Below are 16,732 nucleotides of genomic sequence, written 5' to 3'. Positions count from 1 at the left end.
TAAGCAACAGCTGACATCCTATAGGTAGTAATTCTGCTGAACTCTTTCAACATGTTTACTCTGAACTCAGTGGGACTTACTTTTATGGAAATTACTCCCTAGTAAGTGTACTTAGCCCAATTTCATCAGACCTTAGAAGCTAAGCAGGGTTGGCCAGCGTGGTGTAGTGGTTAAGAACAATGGACTTAAACTGGAGACCTGGGTTTGAGTCCCCACTCCTCCACGTGAAGCCTGCTGGATGACCTTGGGCTAGTCACAGTTCTTTCAGAACTCTCTCAGCCCCACCTACCTCACAAGGTGTCTCTTGGATATATTGCTGAATTGAACTAGAAACTAGATTATTTCCAAATTCATATGTTAGCATTGTTTATTTTTACAAGTTAGTACTATCACATGGTTTGAGATTCCAGCTCCTTTCTAACCCAGGCCAGGAACTGTTTATCCCTGCAAGCTATGAATAAATGCTTTCTGCCTTAAATAGAAGACAAAAATCACTGAAGATTTCCACAGCAAGAGGCCTCAGAGGTTGCCTTATTCAGCTTTAGAGGCGCTGTGGCTCAGATACATCAACTGTATTTATGTTGAGGTTTGATAGTTGTCCTAAAGAGGCAATTTCTAGAATGTCTGCCTTGATCTAATCTAGCTGGTGAATCAGGAGGGAACTATTGTGTGTTTATGTGAGCTTCCTCTGTATGTGTGTGCAAGACCATCACTTGGTTCATTCTGAACAGCAGTATTCTCAACTTCTCTTTACAGCTTTGCTTACCAGTTAACATACATATTGAAAACAGCAGCTTTGGGCTGATCAGAATGATTGAGGATATACTTTATTTAGTCAAAAGGAAAATGACCTGCCCTCCAAATGTTATACACAAAAAATAATTACTGGACAGCACTGTAATTTATATGTGGATACAAAACAATTCCCTCTTTTTTAATGGTGTACTTGGAAAAGAATTAGTCTTGCATTTGAGTAAATACAGTAAGGCTGCAAACAATTGCTACAGCAGAAACAAATCTGCAACGAAAGGCACAGTTTCCTGACAGCACAATGTTGGCCTCTTCACTTTTTAATCACTGGAGATTCTTCGAAAGAGATAGGGGAGTTCTTTTTCTCTGTGTTGTTCTTAGTTTTTCTGCACTTTTTTTTTAGATTGAACTTTTGTGGGGAGAGCCAGCTGGTGATGACTACAGCAAGTACTGTAATTTACTTTGTTATCCAGAACAATAAAACTTTTTTAAAAGTATGCACACACATTGAGGTGCAAAACATTAATGTTGTTGCTTGAAATTTCTACCAAAGTCTTCCCACCCCTACCATTTAGAAAAATATTTCTTGTGGCATGCTGCCCTAGAAAAGTGTGGAGAAAAAGCACTGGCATAAAATATGGATCACAGTTAGTTGATGGCTTTGTAGAACAGAGCAGTGACTAGTTTTCAGAAGTGAACAAGCCGAACAGACTTATCTTCTGCAAATCTACATCGACATGATGTTGGTACAACTCTTTTGACCCCTACGAAGGAACCCAGACACTGTAGTTTTCTGAGGTTACTGAAAATTCATGCTGGAAAGCTTTTTTTTCTTCATAATCTCAGCATTCTATGTCTGAAGACCATAATTGTTACATAAGGTTTGAAGCTGATCTGTCAAAGAGACATGCAATTGGTCATGGAGGTTCAGGATCAACTTTTTTTTTTACCTCCCTAGGCTTAAGGAACTGGGCAGTCACTCTTGTTAAACCAGGCCAACTTCTGTTCTGTGTGAACTAAAATGAATCCTGGGAGCCTATGCAATGTTTCAGAGGATTATAAGGTTTTCTATAAAATTGTTCACAGTGGAAATATTATGCAAGCCTCAACTTGCTCATCTCTTTCACTACAACCCAAAAGTCAAAATTCACAACATAACTTTTAAGAACCAGTCAAAAGAGCAAAATATGTTGTGCAAGCTTTTCAGTTCTCCAGAACTCTTCATCAGACAGAACATAACCTGAACAAAGAAGGCCATTGCTTTCACATCCTGCATGTGAGCTCCCAAAGGCACCTGGTGGGCCACTGCGAGTAGCAGAGAGATGGACTAGATGGACTCTGGTCTGATCCAGCAGGCTCTTTCTTATGTTCTTATGTTCTTAAAGAATTAAACATACAACATAGATTTTGTGCTTGGATTTTGTTATACGAAGCTGGATTTTCATCAGTACCATTTGCTACCTTACACTCTCGCTTAGGTTATCTGTACTGTTGACACTGCACTGTATAGCTTACAGATAGTTTTTGTTCTGTACACATAAGGCTGAAACTTCATACAGTGTTAAACTTTGAATACAGAGGGCCCTTACAGTCAAGCTTTGCCTTGAGCAGTGAAGGGAAAGCATTCAGTTCCTTTCCTTGTCTGATTACTGTTAATATAAAATTCACAAATACTTTTGTGGTCTGAAACTTTGTAAGGATGGGTGATGAAAATGGGATGAACAAATCTGTTGCTTATGAGCAGAAGAAATGGTGTAAGCATTGCATCATTCATGAAAGGATATGCCCAATCACTTTCTATTGCTGATGTACAGGTTTCCACACAGGATCAAGTTAGCTTTCTGTTGACTTTGAAAACTGAAACAGGAATTTCCCATGCTCGCATTTCAACTTTGTAGAGTGTTTTCAGGAGACACATCAGAATTGTAGCCAGAAATTGGTGTATGTGTGTGATTAAAATTAAGGATGGCAACCATAGTTCACCGAAAAACAGGTAAGGCAATAATTCTAACTACATTAGTTCTAACTACTGTAATATCTACAACTGTGTTCGTTTATCAAAATTCCTTTTAGTAGAATGTACTGCACCTCCTCTACACCACAGCCCAGTACAATGTGCAAAGAGTATGCCTGAGGGTCATGGGATATTCACTGGGAGGGTGGAAGGGACTGTTGAGAGGGCTGGGCCCCAGTGGGTCATCCCATAGCTGTAGGAGTTTCTTCGGGGAAAGTTGATCCATATTTCAAAAGGAAACTGAATTGGAAGACTTACGTGTTACTATGGGGGTCTGGAGTGACTGTTGCTAGTTTTATGTGACTGTAGAATTTTTGTCTAACTGAGATCAGTTTGAGGAGATTGGCATGATGATGTATAACTCTTGAATGACTTGCATGATGGCATGCTAGTCACCCATGAAATGCTATGGTGGTTAAGGAAAACAGAAATACATGGATGGTGCTTTTTTTTTTTTAGTAAAAGCAGATGCCTAGTCTTAGAGATCAATGGTTTAGCTTAATATAAGGCAGCCTAATATGTTCATATGACAGTTAGAAGCCCCACGAGTGGGGAAACAGTGCTTACAAAGATCATGTCATATGACTTTGTGGACTGCATCATTCATGTTGGCGTTATAATTCCACTTCTTTACCTGCATTGTGGACTACTAGGATATTGGCACAACTTGCTGTGCGTGCATATGCGTATTGTGTGCCTGAGGAAACCTTAGTGCCCTGACAAATAGGCAAGTCAGACCCCTGAATTCAAACCACACCAACCTCTGCTCTGCAGCCAGGTGCTTTCTTTTCTATTTTCTTATTTAAATATTCACTCTCCCCTTTTGAAAAAGAAACCATATGCTAAAACTGGTTGTTGTGGGTCTTCCAGGCTGTGTGGCTGTGGTCTGGTAGATCTTGTTCCTAACGTTTCACCTGCATCTGTGGCTGGCATCTTCAGAGGTGTATCACAGAGGGAAGTCTGTTACACACTGTAACAGAGGGAAATAAACACACTGTAGCAGACTTCCCTCTGTGATACACCTCTGAAGATGCCAGCCACAGATGCAATGTTAGGAACAAGATCTACCAGACCATGGCCACACAGCCCGGAAAATCCACAACAACCAGTTGAATCCGGCTGTGAAAGCCTTCGACAATACATAGGCTAAAAGCTTAATTTGTCCAGCTTTTCAAGGACCTGAGCCATGTGAAATAGTGCTTCTGAGCACAGTGTGAGGCATTTTTACACCAGAGAAAGAGATTTCCGAATGAGTGTGTTCTCGTGTATGTGGTGGGGATTCCGTGTCTCTTCTGGTGGGGCTCCAGCCACTCCAGAGAGACGACGATTTCTGTAGGGACATTTCCTCTGCCTTGAGAACCCGCCTGTCATCCTTCCTAAAGAAGGCCATCACTAAGGCCATCAGGAGGCGCTTTTACGCCTAGGAGGGGCAACACAAGCGGCGCATGCGCTCCTCACAAGCGGCGCGATTGTTGAACGGGGTGCGGTGGGGGGGGGGGGGGGGGGGGATCTCCGTGCTAAACTGCTGAGCAGGCGGAGCCGCTGCAGATATAAGGCACTTCCCCGGAGGCTCCGCGGCTGAGCCCGTGTGGTGGCGGCTGCATAGCTCGGTCCGGGCTTGAAGAGGGGTGGTCGCCTGGGCCTTGTAGGTATGCGTCTCGTATTGGTCAGGGGTGGGGTAATATTGGATGTGGCTGTTCCTGCGGAGTTCTGAGGTTGCTACTAAAAGATAAGTGAGACTTGCCAATGGGCGATTGACCTCCTTGAAGAAGCCTTGTGCTGGCGTCTGGGCGACTTGTGACTGTTTTCTGCCCACCCCGCCTCCGTTAACTTTCATGCCCTTGCAAAGCAGTCCAGAGACACGCGATCCGGTTGCCTCCCTTTCGTGCTGCTAATGCTCTCCTCCCACCCTCCCGGTGACTCAGGTTCATAGTAGAACCTCAGGGTGCTTCATGCTCCCTTCTCTTGCTTTGCGGTGCGATGATCTGCGCTGCTTTGGCGAGCTGCCCCTAATCTTCTCGAGTCCTCCTCTTTTGCCCTGAGAGTGGGGTGTGCCCCTTGGCCCCTGTGGAGGCTTGCGTGTAGTTCCCGGTACCAGGATGTGAGTGGCATTTTGGTCACCTGTAATGGGTTAGAACAGGATTGCCCCATTTGGTGGACGTAAGAGCAGCCCTCTCTTCTCAAATGGGTGGAGGTAAAGTATATGCTCTGTAGGCGCCAGAGTGAGTATTTTAATAGGAAGGCCTCCGTCCAGAGTGGATTTGTGCATGTGTGCTGTAACCTATCGTCCAGTGAAAGTGACTTTCTGTACATCTGTTCTTGTCATCTTCTAAAAGTGCCTCTGTGCTGTAACCTAATATTTTAATATGCTCAGGACCTCTGAATTCCAGAGAGGCCATGTACAGTATTGCTTTAGGAGTGAGGTCTGCCTTGCAGTTTTCAGCTCTATAGAACATGCCTGGTTTTTTAATCCAACGGCTGCCTTACTTAAGAGTTGGGATCTTGAGGTGACTTTTTGAAAACTGTGGTTTTAATAAATGAATGTGTGATAGAGATGTTTTGCAAAGCACAGTGGTGTGTGATGCCCCTTCCCTTTCAGGACCTATGTTGTGGTCTGTTTGTCAATATGCATGGAAAGAAAGCCCAACCGATACGGTGTGATGGTTAAACAGAGCTTTCATGTTAAGTGACAGTATACCTCTAGGGATGGGTGCTGGGGACTTACAGTAAGGCAGAGCCATTGTCCTCATACATTCTTGGAGTCTAGGGTTGGTCACTCCTGGCAACAGGATGCTGGACTAGAAGGATATTTGTTTTGAGCCAGCAGAGCTTCCCATATATTCTTATCACTGCTTTAAAAATAGTGTGGGTTCCCTGCCAGTGTCCAGTTTTCTTTTGGAGGTATGCTTTGAACAAGGATGGCTAGTATTTTTTTGTATTTCATTTCTATCCCACCTTTCTCCCCAAAGGGGCTTACAATGTTTTCCGCTCCTTCAGTTATTTTCACAACAGCCCTGTGAGGTAGGTTAGGCAGAGTATGTATGATTGGCTGAAGGTCACCCAGCGAACTTCCGTGGCAGAGTGGGAACTGGATCTGGGTCTCCCATCTCCTAGTCTTGCACTCTAACCGGGATGCCAGATTGGCTCTTTGATCAATGGCTAAACCTTTGCTCTTTGCTTTATGATCCAAGATAGGACAGCATCTGCCATTAGTATGGAAGAACAGTGCAAGCAAGGGAAGGAGATGGCTCCAAATACATCTGACTTTGTTTCCCTCTGCGGCAGTGTAGCTGGCGCAGGGCTCGTGTCCGAGTAGATTAATTTTGTGTAAAAGACCCATTTGGAGGGAGGTTAAAAGTTTCCAAAGGAATAGGGGTCCTAGTGCAGAATTCCCCGGCTGGGATTAGTTATGTGTTGCTCAGCCAGGTCTTTCCTTCCTTCTGGTCTGCCAGCTGAATCCACAGAACAAAGAAATAATTTTGGTCATCATCTAGAGACATGCAGGCAAGGGTCAAAAAGGGGAGAAAAGGAGCCTGGCTATTCTATGCTGATTCTTCTCTCTCTCTCCCCCCCCCCCCCCCCCGCCCCTCATCCTGTCCTCCTATGTACTCTTCTTGAAGTGTATGTGTCTGGGTGGGGGAGGGAGGGGTAAACCTCTCATTGCTTTTTGCAGTTGTTAATATGGCAGTCTCATGGGGAGCAACTTGTTTTTCTGGAGTTCAGGGGGAGTTGCTATGGAAAGTTTTACTCTCTGTATTTGTTGCCTCTCTATGCTGTAATGAGGTGAGCCTCTGATTTCCTTTGGGTCAGTGGGTGTCTGTGGCCCATGCACCTTTATTTGTATCACAGGGATGAATGTTCTCAGTGTGTTCTAAATACTGGAGAAGAGTATGTGATCATTCCCAAACTTGCAAAAGACAAATGTGGAAATGTTTTAAAGAGATGGTAGGCTTTAGGCCTTTCTGGGCCATTTTATCTGCAATTTTGAAAAAGTCCTTGCCACTCTTGAATTTTGATGCTGTGGACTGCCCATCTCTCCCATTTCCTATATTGGTTCTGCTCTGCTGCATCTTTCATCATTCCAGGCCTCCTTTTAACAAAGTTAGGCACTTCAAAAAAGTTATCAGTGCATGTAGATTTGTGGTTTGACTAAGTTGGCTCCTGCGTTCTCTTGTATCTAGGGAGATGATAACCAGGTAAGTGTTTGCTAGAAGAGCCTAGTTCAGGGCCAGTGTCTGTGCTCGCTGGTCCTTTCCTAAATCCAGCCTGCATTCAATTGTTCCTTCTCCATGCCTGAGGGCCTTGATTTGTTCCAGATTTAACCCACTTCCCACAGAGTCAACTGGTGTGGAAGGGGCAATGTTGCCCCATACTATAGCTCCTTAAAGGTCACAATGTGTAGCCTGGAAACTCCCTGTTTTGTGAAACCAGTGAGCCCCCAGAATCCACATTGGCCCTACTTGACTGTTTCTGCTGCAGCTGCAGTTTGTAGATGCAGCTGAAAACAATCTCAGTGGAGCAAAGTGACTCCCGAGTGAGCTCCTGTTATGAGAATGGAGGCCCAAGGCACTCCTGCAGCCTGTGGCACGGGCCTCTGTTCAGGCATGTCATGCCGATTCACAGCCTGGGGAGGAGGCGGGAGAAATCAAAGCTCTTAGTCTCTTCCTAGCGGAGGCTACATTCCTCTGCCATTCCCATGGAGAAAAGGTATTAAGCTGTTGCTGCTGAAATCCTCCAGACTGAAATGTTCCAGCCTGCCAGGGAGGGGTCTTCTGGCTGGTTGTGAGGGATTTCTCCTGGAGTTGGGAGCACTACATTTCCCATACTGGTTTGCAAGAAAGGGAGAGGCCTTTCTGTTCTCTTGGTCTAGCTTACTCTCTCTGACTCTGGGTGGGGGTGGGGGTGTCCTAGATAGCCCAAAAGAACACTATGTTTCTGTGTTGTGCATATTTTCTCCCCCTCTGTATTTTTCCTTCCAGCTCCTTGAGTAGCCCCTGCCGGGAAGCATTTGATGTTTGCAACAGTCATTTGCATCTCTCCCAATGCTGATGAGCAACCAGTGGAATATGACAGGGTCGACTTGCATTCCTTATATAGACAACAAACTGACTGACAAGTTTGGAGGAGGAGAAAGGAGTGCTTGGACTTTGGACATTTTTTTGCCTGCTTGCCATAGCTTCGGGGTGCTACTAGCACACCCCAAAAAAGGAAGGTGTGATTGTGGGCCATCTTTTCCTGCCCAGTTAGGGGAATCAGGCCCCGGTCCCCTCCTGCTGTTGTCTTCCTTGGCCAGCAACCATTTAAAGTATAGGCCATGGGAACTTAGCAAATCCTCTATCTCCTCTTCCCAACCTTAGCTGCATGTGAGCATGCATCTCCCAAGAAATTATATTTCCTGGTCACAATCTGATCTGCCACTTTTGAGGATGTACTCCATTAAAACTGAAAATGATTTGATCTTATGATGTCTTTGAGCTGAGGTTCATTGGCATTTTTGCCATCTGGGACATGTATGTGTGAAGCAGTCGTTTCCAAATCATGGTAGCTGTGAATTTTGTGAACATATCTAGGACCTAGTTAGATGAGATTAGACTGAGTTTTCAAAGAGTCAAATAGCAGTTGCACAGTACCCCCAGTTCAGATCAGAGCTAAAGTGTGGGAGAAGGAAGGAGTTTAATCCATTTCCCCCCCAGTGGTTTTGCCAATTAAACTCTCTGTTCCCTATCTCTGTTATTAACCCTGTGTGGCCCTTCTGGGGAGCAGCAGGACTTCATAAGAGTTTTCAGTGATTGGTAGAAACTCACCCAGACTCAACGGTGCTCATTAAGATTCCTTTATTTCCGTGAATCAAATCCAAACACGTCTCCACGTGAGCGCCATTCCATTCACTTGCCTGCTGTACCTCTTTAGAACCATAGTGGGCTGAGCTGGGCCTCTACTGTGGGTGAATTCCACCAGGCCTGACCAGGTCTGGTTGTCTTATCTTGCCCAAGGTCACTGCAACTCTTCTGGGTTCCCTTTCTTCTCTTCTCTGAAATTTCTCAGCCTTTCCCAACCCAACTTGCCATTCTTTCTGTCTCTGCCCTTTTCTTCCTTGACATTTCCCTTTTTTGCCCCCGAAGCTCCCTTTTTTATCCCTGGAGTGCTGCTTCATTCTCTGTGCCCTGTTTACCTCCCAATCCTATCCTTCCCTTGTCCCACCCAGGCTGTTTGCATAGACGTAGCCAGAGACCCTCGCTGTGCCATCCTTGCCTTCAGCCAAATCTTCTCCTGAAGGCCTATTACCACTTCAACTACGGGCCATTTGAATTGCATGAGGTGGCTGCTACCTTTTCATAGCTAATCAACCAACTCCCAGCTGCTTATATTGATGATATTGGCATATATGGTTCCTGGCAACATCATCTGGGGCATCCACAAGTACTAGAAGCGTAGTAGGCTATGGCACTAACAGCCAACCCTAACAAATGTTATATAGGCCAGCAGGAGGTGTAGCACATGGGCTTCTCGGTGAATAGGGAGGTTCACCCAGTCTAACACAAGATTACCACCCTAAACCCTTGGCCTCTATCTCAGATAAAAGAGAGGAACAACAATTCTTACTGCTTGCCAGTTATTAGGTAGGCAGTCCCCTGTGTAATCACCAAGTCATGACTGGCTGTTGGGGGAATGTCACATCACAACAATTGCTAGGTAGACTATGTTTATAGGGTGGTTTGCCATTGCCTTCTCCCATCTACACCATACAACTCAAATGGTTTAAGTGATGCAGACATTCAGAGGAAGGGAAAGCAGCTTTCTCATAGTCCCAGAAAGATCTGCTAGGATCCTTTTGTAAGGTAAACTATCTGGACATTGCCCAGGTGCTTTAGCAGGTGGTCCACCCTATGCCTAGGATGTATGTCAAATTTAGACAAAATATTCACCTGTCTGAAATCAATGCAAATATGCACCAACCCAACTGGCTTGGGAATTAGTGCCAGAGGGCTCTTTCACCCAACCCAACCCCTCTCACACATTTTCCTCTTTCCTGTTGTACCCGTAGCTCAGTGAGACAGTCATTCAGCTGCATTGGTGCCTAACCAGGCTTCAGGACCCAACTCTGTGCTCTCCCCAAGGCCCTTACCTATACAGCCATCTCAGTCTCTCCATTTCTTCAACAAATCGACATAGAACATCTGTAACAGTTTGTGCCAGTTGTGCCGGACATCGGATCTCATAATTAACAGATGAGACTGTTCTCATTACCTCTGATGGACTTTAAAGGTAAAGGAAGTCCCCTGTGTGAGCCCTGGGTTATTACTGACCCATGGGATGATGTCACATCACAGTGTATACTAGGTAGACTATGTTTATAAGGTGGTTTTTGCCATTGCCTTCCCCAGTTTTCTACACTTTACCCCCAGCAAGCTGGGTATTCATTTTAGTGACCTCAGAAGGATGGAAGGTTGAATCAACCTTTCATTGGGATTGAACTCAGGTTGTGGGCAGAGCTTTGTCTGCAGTCCATCTTACTACTCCATGCCACGGAGCTCATCCATATGGGCCTTGCCAACTGGCACATAATTTTGCTGCTGAGGAAGGGAGAAAGACTAGGACTAAGTGTCTGGACCAGAAGTGCCATGATTATACCTTCTGATCAAACTTCTGTTGAACTATCTGTAAGCTGTCTCAGGGCCAGCTGCTCAGTTACACCAATGCCCTCAAGTTCTAAACATGGCTTACTACACTGCTGTTCCCAGTTCTCCTTTACCAGATCTTAGATACCCCAGTAGGTGCTGCCCATACAGTAACTCAAACAGCCCAGGGAGGTGTGTGGATCCTTCCAAGCAGCGAACAACAAAAGGGCTAGGAGTTGACATTCTGGGCATTTGGCACTGCACCTTTGGGTAGTCTGGCGCAAGTCTTCTCAAAGGCCAAGTGGTCTGCAGCAGAGATATTGTGCACCATGCCCACCTGCAGGCACTATTGTTAGGGACTGGTAGTTCCAAACCACCTGATAGAACATACCCAGGTCTGTATCAAAGAATGGTCCTCGTGACCAGAGAGGGATAGCACCTTCTTACTTAAAAGACGTGATGATAGTCTTGGCATGCTCTACCATGGAACTTTCCTGGGGAAGGCAATGGCAAACCACTTCATAAACATAATCTACCTAGTAAACATCGTGGTGTGAACTCACTCTATGGGTCAGTAATAAACCGGTAACTTCCAAGTTGTACCTTACAAGTTCTGCATGGGTTAAGATTTAAGACAGGCAACTTAAAATGGGTTAGTGTTGGTGGTGCCCCCATTTCAAATCAACATTGAGTTGCGTATATGAAATAACTAGATTTATCACCCAAGGGCATTCTATTTCCTAAGCATGAGGCAAGCTGGCTTTCACAACCACTCTAGTGACTGACTTGGGCCAGGTCACCAGAAAGTGAACCCTTTTATTTAAAATAAGATCGTCTCTGGGTCATGTGAATCTGTTCAGAACATGCATTTTACTCTGCTCCCAGGCATAGTGGCCCTTTGGTTTGGTAGATATTGCAGCACAGGCTTTGCTATGACCGTGGGGTGAGTCCATGCAGGGCTGAAGAGGGAGGTAATCTTTTCATCATTGTTGTTTACTGGCATTGCCTGTTTTCTGGTGTGCTACTGCAGCAGGAAAATCACTGAAGGCTTACTCTAAAGAAGGAGTAGGAAAAAGCTTGAAGGTATTGCAATAGAAAAATGAAATGTGGAGGTGGGGGGAGATGTGCCCCAATGTGCACATACATTGCACTTCAAGGTTTGTGGGGAGGAGCTTGCACTTCCCCTTGCTACTGTTTGCTCAACATTTTGGCACTGGATCCTCTCATGTATGGAGGGTGGGGTGCATCTCCTACTCTTCAGTTGCCCTCTTCCACTGCTGCTCCTTCTCCTGTTAACTCTTTCACTTAAGGATCCTTTTTTCCTCCTCCACAGAAATGAGTGATATGGATTCCTACAAGGTTGTGCTGGAGGGTCCACCACCATGGGGGTTCCGGTTGCAGGGTGGCAAGGACTTCAACATGCCATTATCCATCTCTCGGGTAAGTAGCCAGCTGAATCTCCTTTTACAAGGATCCCATCTACCACACCAAAATGGTCAAAGGTCTGGAATCCATGCCCTACGAGGAGAAACTTATGGAGCTGGGTATGTTTAGTTTGGTGAAGAGAAGGTTAAGAGGTGACATGATAGCCATGTTTAGATACAGTGGAACCTCAGTTGTCATTGCCTTCGGTTTTCATCTGTTTCGGTTTTCATCGATTTTTTTCAGTGAAAAATTTGTCTCGGTTTTCATCGATTTGCAGTAAGGTGCAGAGGTTTGTGGAGAAAAATCATCCGGACAAAGCTGTTGCAGGCCGTGTCTGCAACTTGTTTAATGACAACGTCTTGCCCCATTTCAGACAAATCTTAAAGAGGCATCAGAAACAGATTTTTTTTGGCAGCATTCTGGTGTGACATTGGTCCACTGGCTCTGAAGCTGGTCCTAGTGTTATTGTTTGTTACTGTTTTCAGCATTAAACACTATGTTTATTCACCAAAAATGTGTTTTTGGTATGTTTTTTGGAGTGCCTAGAATGGATTTATTGGATTTACTTTGATTCCTATGGAAACATTTGTCTCAGTTTTCATCGGTTTCGGTTTTCATCGATTCTTTTTGGACGGATCACCAACAAAACCGAGGTTCCACTGTATTTGAAGGGATATCATGTTGGTGAGGGAGCAAGCTTTTTTTCTGCTGCTTCAGAGGACCAGAAGCAATGGGCTCAAGGTGAAGGAAAAGAGATTCTACCAAAACATCAGGAAAAACTTCCTGACAGTAAGGGGTGTTCGACAGTGGAATGCACTACCTCGGAGCATGGTGGAGTCTCCTTCTTTGGAGGTTTTTGAAGAGAGGCTGGGTGGCCATCTGACAGGAGTACTTTGAATGTGTGTTCCTGCATTGCAGCGGGTTGGACTTGATGGCTCTTGGGGTCTCTTCCAACTCTATGATTCTATACTTTCTAAGCCCCCAAGTGCAAGGGTTTTGAGAAGACACAAAGCTCTATTATGCTGTATTACTTTCATTGTGTGTATTTCTTTGTGCTTGATCCTGTGTTGGTGTTGTTTCCATGAGAGAGGAACTCTACCTGAGGTGCTGCCAGTCTTTCCTGCTTTCATGATGTCATGAAGGAACTCTAAGCAACAGCCTGTCACTTGATATTACGTTCTGGAGACTCCTGCACTCTATTTTTGGATCCTGTGGTAGTGGCTGTTGCTGGTGGCAGGGCGGAGATAGCTCTCCACAGGAAGGGATTGTGGTAATGTGAATACATGTCTTTGCTGTTCCCAGTGTGATGCCAGGATGTGTGCAGCTTACTAAATGGCAGCTTCCACAGGGCAGCAAACTGGCTTTGGCTCTTTGTTGACATATGGTTCTGTTGGCATCTAATCAAACAATGGCACTGTGGGGAATGCTTTCTTTAAACCCCCTCTTTTGCGTATTGAAGGGTTGTTGGTGAGTTTGAGAGATACGGGACTGTCTTCTGACTCAGCCTCTGGCTGATGTCTTTATATTCCCACCCTGCGTTTACCAATTGCGGGAGAACCATGCGCAGTCTGTGTTGGGGAAGAAAGTTCCTGTGTCCAGGTTGAGTCACCAGCGTGTGCCAACACTTGCCATTTGCCTTCTTGATACCTTCTACCAGACTTGTAAGAACTTCTTGTGTAATAAGTGAAGCTTAATGTGCTATTAGCACAGTGCTTAAGCCATTTTCTTGCGGGGGTGGGGTGGGGGTAATGGGCATTCTTCTGGTTCAAAGCTTTGAATTCACAGGGAAGCATTGCCACTAGATTGGCCTCCTTTTCTCATTTGTATTATGGGGGCCTCAGGATGGGCGTGGAGTTCTTCGATGACAATTACAAAAGTTACTCTTTGCTATTTCAGGAGTATCTTTGCCTTCTTCTGTACTGGTATACATCAGACTTATTTTCTAGGTCCAAAAGAGCTCCTTTTGCAGCAGTTCAGAAGTATAATTCCTGACCTGAAAATGCCCTTCTAGTTTGCTGGGTACTCATGAAGCTGTCAGTGGATGGCTTGCAGACAACTCCTCCTCTGCTTGGAATTGCCTTATAAGCCTTGGAATGCTGAGCACAGCCGCTGCTGACGCTTGCGGCCGCTTGGCAAGGCAGAATGTTTTTCTATAAGCTAGAAACCCCAAGGGCTGAGGGAAGGCACCATGAAGCCCCCCACACTCCAAAGCCCGGCATCTCATCCCCCACTCAAACACCTTCCCAGCACTCCATAGGTTTTAAGCCCCCATCTCGCCCCAGCTGAGCCTTACTGGTTTCTCGTCCCACTTTTTGTGGCGAGGGAGGGTCTGTTTGCAGTCTCTGCTTCTCCATTCCTACCAGTCCGTTCTCCCAGCCCATCTCTGAGGATACTCTGCTTTCCTGCTTGGAGGGTTTTGTGCTGAAACAGCCTCTGTTGTTTGTTCAGGGTTTGTGTGTGTGCTTTTTTCCTCTCTAAGTTTCTCTTGGCTCATGGCCAATTCTTAACAAAAGACCCTGCCTAGACAGGGGAGCGCCTATCTGCAGCAAGACCCCAGCTAGTGCCTCCCACCAACATGCCAGACTAGAGCAGCAGCCCCCTTTCCCTTGTGCTATCATGCTGCAGTCCATCCCTTACAGGCTGTGTGAAAGTTCCTTTGTGGTCAGGCTTTGGAATCTATTCCTTCCTGCACTGTACGTTCCTAATTGCATTTGTCACTAGGCATCATGGCTGAATATGACCTTTGTTTGTTGCTCAGCGCAAGGCACTGCTGCTTGAGTAGTTGCAAGTGGCTACTCCCAGCCTGTACTTTGCAGTTTGGCTCTCTCCTCCTTGGCAGGTCTGCTAGCATCAGTAACCACACCAGTGAGAACATTGTGCGATGCTTGCTGCACTGAGCATTGGTTGAATTGGTTGCTGTGCTGTTTTGATAGTGGGTTAGTGTGCATTCATTGCCATCACACTTCACCTTACTTTAGTTGTGTCCTTTGCTGCCCTAGAACAAATCTAAATATTTCCTGTGCACTTTCTCATCCTGGAATGCGGGCCTGGGACTTCACTTGCCCCTTTACTGCTGAACTTGCACAAATGCAGTTCTTGATAAATGATCTCATAAATTGAAAAGGTGGGTTAAGTGTGAGGAGAGGGTGGGGTTTGTGAAGTTAATCTTCCCTGATGTAACCTGTGGGCAGACAATGAAGATATATGCATGCAGTGATATAATGGTGAAAAAGTCAAAGATGTAGAAAAAAGTGGAGGGATAGAATCATCGTGGTCAAAAGGGGACTGTGAAACCCCTATCGAGGTGTGTGAAATAAAATTGTGTGTCTCTTTAATGCGAAAGTCCTGCTTAAAAAGCAAACAGGAACTTGAGTACAAATGGTTCCTGCATGTGGTTGGAACTATATCCCTTCCAAAACACACACACACACACACACACACAGATCAGCAGCAAACAGTGAAAAATGGCGCATACACTGTTGCCTGTATGTTCAGGAATGCCTGATTGAGTGCCTCTTTTCAATCTCCCAACAGGATTGGCTTTTAGAAGCCTTCAGTATACAGTTTTGGAACCTTACAAACTCCTGTTAATGGCTGCCATAATCTTTAATTGTATGCATACAAATATTCTTAACCCTTATTTTTTTGGTAACAAACTAACCAAAATTATTTGGACTGCTGATGGTAAATACCTATAAACCTGCACATAGCCTGGATGTTGTTTATATTTGAGAGATGTGGCTTCTGCAGCATTATCTGCTGTCCTGTGGATTTTGTCATCTCAGTGTTGCCTGAGTTCTGACTTCCTTTCCTTGGGTTGCATTCGGTTGATGGAGAAATGTGAAAAGAATGCCAAATCATACACTGATATTTCAGTTCCCTGCCCCCGCTCCAGTTCTACAACTAGAACTAAGCTTAATAACATGTGTTCTACTACGACACTGTGTAAACTTTAAAACCTTCTGTTATCCAGTGTGGTGTAGTGATTAAGAGCCAGAGTGCTGTATTAGTTAAGAGCAATGGTCTCTAATCTGGAGAACCAGGTTTGATTCCTACTCTCCTCCAAAAGAGTGGTGGACTCTAATCTGGTGAACTGGGTTTGTTCCCCCATTCTTCTGCATGAAGCCTGCTAAGTGACCTTGGACTAGTCACAGTTTTCTCAGTACTCTCCTAGCCTCACCTTCCTCACAAGATGTCTGTTGGGGGTAGGGTAGGGGAAGGAAAGGAAAGGAAAGGCAGTTGTAAGGGCAACTGAGACTCCTTAAAGATAGAGAAAAGTGCAGGTATAAAAACCAACTCTTCTTCATTCTAAGGAAACTTCCACCAAATTAAGTGGCTGTTCCTCCCATGGAAGAGTCACTTTGGCTGGGGGAAAGATCTTTAGGTTGAAGGAAATTCCTATATCCTAAGGTAGATACATGGCAATATATATAACTTATTTGACTGCAAGATTTCCCCCCCCCCCTTGCTTGGAATTTCCCCCCTCACTACACAGTTCTAGATCTCCATTCCCCCAGTGACCTCTGGGCACAGAGCAAGGAAAGGCAGGGGGGGGGGGGAGGAGGATGAGGTATCTGTGAATTTCCTGCATTATTATTACTCTCATTGAAAGAACTAGGTAGCCATTTACAAGAGGAAACTTTATAATGGCTGGCAGCGCACAATCATTTGCAAGTTAGTTCCTGTGCATTCACTCAACTGATAAGGGAAGATTTTTCTGTATCCCTCAACTAGTTCAGGAATTCTTGGAACCAGTGAAGTTTTCGTTGCTATGTATGGGAAAGATATAGACCAGTGACTCCCATGTGGTTCTATGCACCCTGAAATGTCACTACTTCATAAATGATCATGTGTCCTTGTTCTCTGGCTTCCTTAAAGCTTGAAGAAACCTTTCAAGATTGAAAGGACAAATGATGCAACAGAA

The 16,732-nt window shown here is 45.1% G+C and overlaps 1 protein-coding gene across 5 annotated transcripts in view; it reads left to right on the top strand.

Moving 5' to 3' along the window:
* The first annotated feature begins 4,253 nt into the window (after nt 1–4,253).
* The window catches only part of PDLIM7 (PDZ and LIM domain 7), a 45,470-nt gene continuing 32,991 nt past the window's right edge, over nt 4,254–16,732 (top strand). The window contains exons 1-2 of one of the 5 annotated variants that reach the window (XM_048488303.1): nt 4,254–4,409; nt 11,717–11,823. In XM_048488303.1, the coding sequence (XP_048344260.1) occupies nt 11,719–11,823 (105 nt within the window). In that variant the 5' untranslated portion in view covers nt 4,254–4,409; nt 11,717–11,718. Of the gene's footprint in view, nt 4,414–4,750; nt 4,959–11,716; nt 11,824–16,732 lie in introns of those variants that run through there. The other 4 variants (XM_048488302.1, XM_048488304.1, XM_048488300.1 and 1 more) reach the window with 4 other exon arrangements.

Source organism: Sphaerodactylus townsendi, linkage group LG03, assembly GCF_021028975.2.
Source record: "Sphaerodactylus townsendi isolate TG3544 linkage group LG03, MPM_Stown_v2.3, whole genome shotgun sequence".
Classification (NCBI taxonomy): domain Eukaryota; kingdom Metazoa; phylum Chordata; class Lepidosauria; order Squamata; family Sphaerodactylidae; genus Sphaerodactylus; species Sphaerodactylus townsendi.
This window is presented reverse-complemented; position numbering and strand designations above follow the sequence as displayed.